At 54.6% G+C, this 2,500-nt stretch overlaps 1 protein-coding gene across 2 annotated transcripts in view; it reads right to left on the bottom strand.

Moving 5' to 3' along the window:
* Positions 1 to 2,118, bottom strand: part of BCORL1 (BCL6 corepressor like 1) — an 86,282-nt gene extending 84,164 nt beyond the window's left edge. For both annotated transcript variants that reach the window (XM_075572802.1, XM_075572803.1), the window contains exon 1: positions 1,927 to 2,118. In XM_075572802.1, the coding sequence (XP_075428917.1) occupies positions 1,927 to 2,012 (86 nt within the window). In that variant the 5' untranslated portion in view covers positions 2,013 to 2,118. The remainder of the gene's footprint in view (positions 1 to 1,926) is intronic.
* Between the last annotated feature and the right edge of the window lie 382 nt (positions 2,119 to 2,500).

Genomic DNA, 2,500 nt, shown 5'->3' with positions numbered 1-2,500 from the left:
GTGTGTGTGTGGGACACTGTGTGTGTTTGTGGGACACTGTGTGTGTGGGGGACACTGTGTGTGTGTGCAACAGTGTGTGTGTGTGTGTGGGACACTGTGTGTGTGGGACACTGTGTGTGTGTGTGTGTGGGACACTGTGTGTGTGTGTGTGTGGGACACTGTGTGTGTGTGGGACACTGTGTGTGTGGGACACTGTGTGTGTGTGTGTGGGACACTGTGTGTGTGTGTGGGACGCTGTGTGTGTGTGGGACACTGTGTGTGTGTGTGTGGGACACTGTGTGTGTGGGACACTGTGTGTGTGTGTGTGGGACACTGTATGTGTGTGTGGGACACTGTATGTGTGTGTGGGACACTGTGTGTGTGTGGGACACTGTGTGTGTGTGGGACACTGTGTGTGTGTGGGACACTGTGTGTGTGGGACACTGTGTGTGTGGGACACTGTGTGTGTGTGTGGGACACTGTGTGTGTGGGACACTGTGTGTGTGTGTGTGGGACACTGTGTGTGTGTGTGGGACACTGTGTGTGTGTGGGACACTGTGTGTGTGGGACACTGTGTGTGTGTGTGTGGGACACTGTGTGTGTGTGGGACACTGTGTGTGTGTGTGTGGGACACTGTGTGTGTGTGTGTCAGACACTGTAGGGTGGGGACCAGAGCTGCGCATGGGGGGGAGGAGCAGAGAGAGAGGGGGGAGCGGAGAAACATACAAGGGGAGTGGAGAGGAGGGACCCGGAAATTTTAAGCAACCCCCCCCCCTCCTGTCCACTGCACCCCCCCCCTCCTGTCCCCACTTCCCCCCCCCCTCCTGTCCCCAGTGTGTCCCCCCCCTCCTGTCCACTGTGTCTCCCCCCTCCTGTCCACTGTGTCCCCCCCCCCTCCTGTCCACTGTGTCCCCCCTCCTAGCGGCAAATTTAACTCACGGGCAACGCCGGGTCTCTCAGCTAATAATATATATTATCACTAACTGTGAATGCAATGTATTGTATATAATGTATACCCTGTTCATTTATGTAACTGTATTTGTAACCATGTATTATTTGTCATTAACTATGCCCAGGACATACCTGAAAACGAGAGGTAACTCTCAATGTATTACTTCCTGGTAAAACATTTTATAAATAAATAAAATAAATAAATACAGAGCGGGCGGCGATTCTACACTCGATTGCCAAATTCCCACTCCACCTTCCGCATGTTTCCAGCCGACGGCCGCTGCTCTCCGACACGGGCGCTGATTGGAGAGCAACACAACGCAACTCCACAGGTATGAGGGGTGTGCGCGCACCGGGTTGTGTGTGTGTCGTGCTGTGGGTGTGGGTACGTGTGTGGGGCTGTGTGTGTGCGCGTGTGCCGGGTGGTGTGTGCGCGCGTGTGTGTGTGTGTGTGTGTCGTGCTATGGGTGTGGGTACGTGTGTGGGGCTGTGTGTGTGCATGTGCCGGGTTGTGTGGGTGCGTGTGTTGGGTTGTGTGTGTCGTGCTGTGGGTACGTGTGTGGGGCTGTGTGTGTGCGCGTGTGCCGGGTGGTGTGTGCGCGCGCGTGTGTGTGTGTCGTGCTATGGGTGTGGGTACGTGTGTGGGGCTGTGTTTGTGCGCGTGTGTGTGTGTGCAAAACTTGGTGCCCGCGTTCAAACACCCTCGCTTTTTATTTCTTTCTTTTTATTAGCTTTCTATAAAATGTCGCAATGGAAAGAAAAACTAAAAGTGCTTCTAAAAAGGATCCTTATTTTAGAAATTTGGCAATTGAACCAGAATTTTGTTTGCGATATAGAAGCAAATATTTGAAAACTGTGTTGAAACGATACAGAAAACGGGGGCTCCCAGGAAAGCGGCTTTCCCGCGCGCACACGCATTTATTTATTGAAAAGCCGCACACAAAAATATATTTGCGGGTTTGCGCAGATTTCCAGGCGCGCAGGGCTCGGCCTCACCTGTCGTCGTTGATGCCGCACATGCGCACACGCTCTGCGCTGCTCCAGTTGTGCACGCCGCTGAAGAGCGGGGCCGCCGATATCATGGCAGGCGCACCCGCCCCTTGCGCCGTTGGCGTGGTCCACAGCTCCCCTACTTCTGCCTGCTTCTGCCGACTCCCACTCCACCTGGTACATGGGAAACAGGGCGACCCTTTTAGAACATGCATCTAATTTGAGTGCGAGTTTGTATACACATACACACATACACACATACACACATACACACATACACACATACACACATACACACATACACACACCAAGGGTGGAAATATCCAGAGTGACCGGCCTACACTGCAGCCCCTGGCGCCTGTTCTGTTTGCAGCGCTGCCGGAGCTGTCAGTCACCGCTGCGGCCGGTCACGGCGCTCCCCAGCAGGCTTTCATGCCTGATGCTTAGTGGGGCGTGCAGAGGGACGGGGGTGAAGGAGGGAAGCGGAGAGCAGGTGGCAGAGGTATGCGAGGTCTGGGGGTGGGGGGGAGCAAGTCGGAGGGCTCCAGGACTCTGCCCACCCATGCACTCCATTCTAGTT

The sequence above is a fragment of the Ascaphus truei genome, chromosome 16, assembly GCF_040206685.1.
Source record: "Ascaphus truei isolate aAscTru1 chromosome 16, aAscTru1.hap1, whole genome shotgun sequence".
Lineage (NCBI taxonomy): Eukaryota > Metazoa > Chordata > Amphibia > Anura > Ascaphidae > Ascaphus > Ascaphus truei.
The sequence above is the reverse complement of the archived record's forward strand: the minus strand, read 5'-3'. Positions and strand labels throughout refer to the sequence as shown.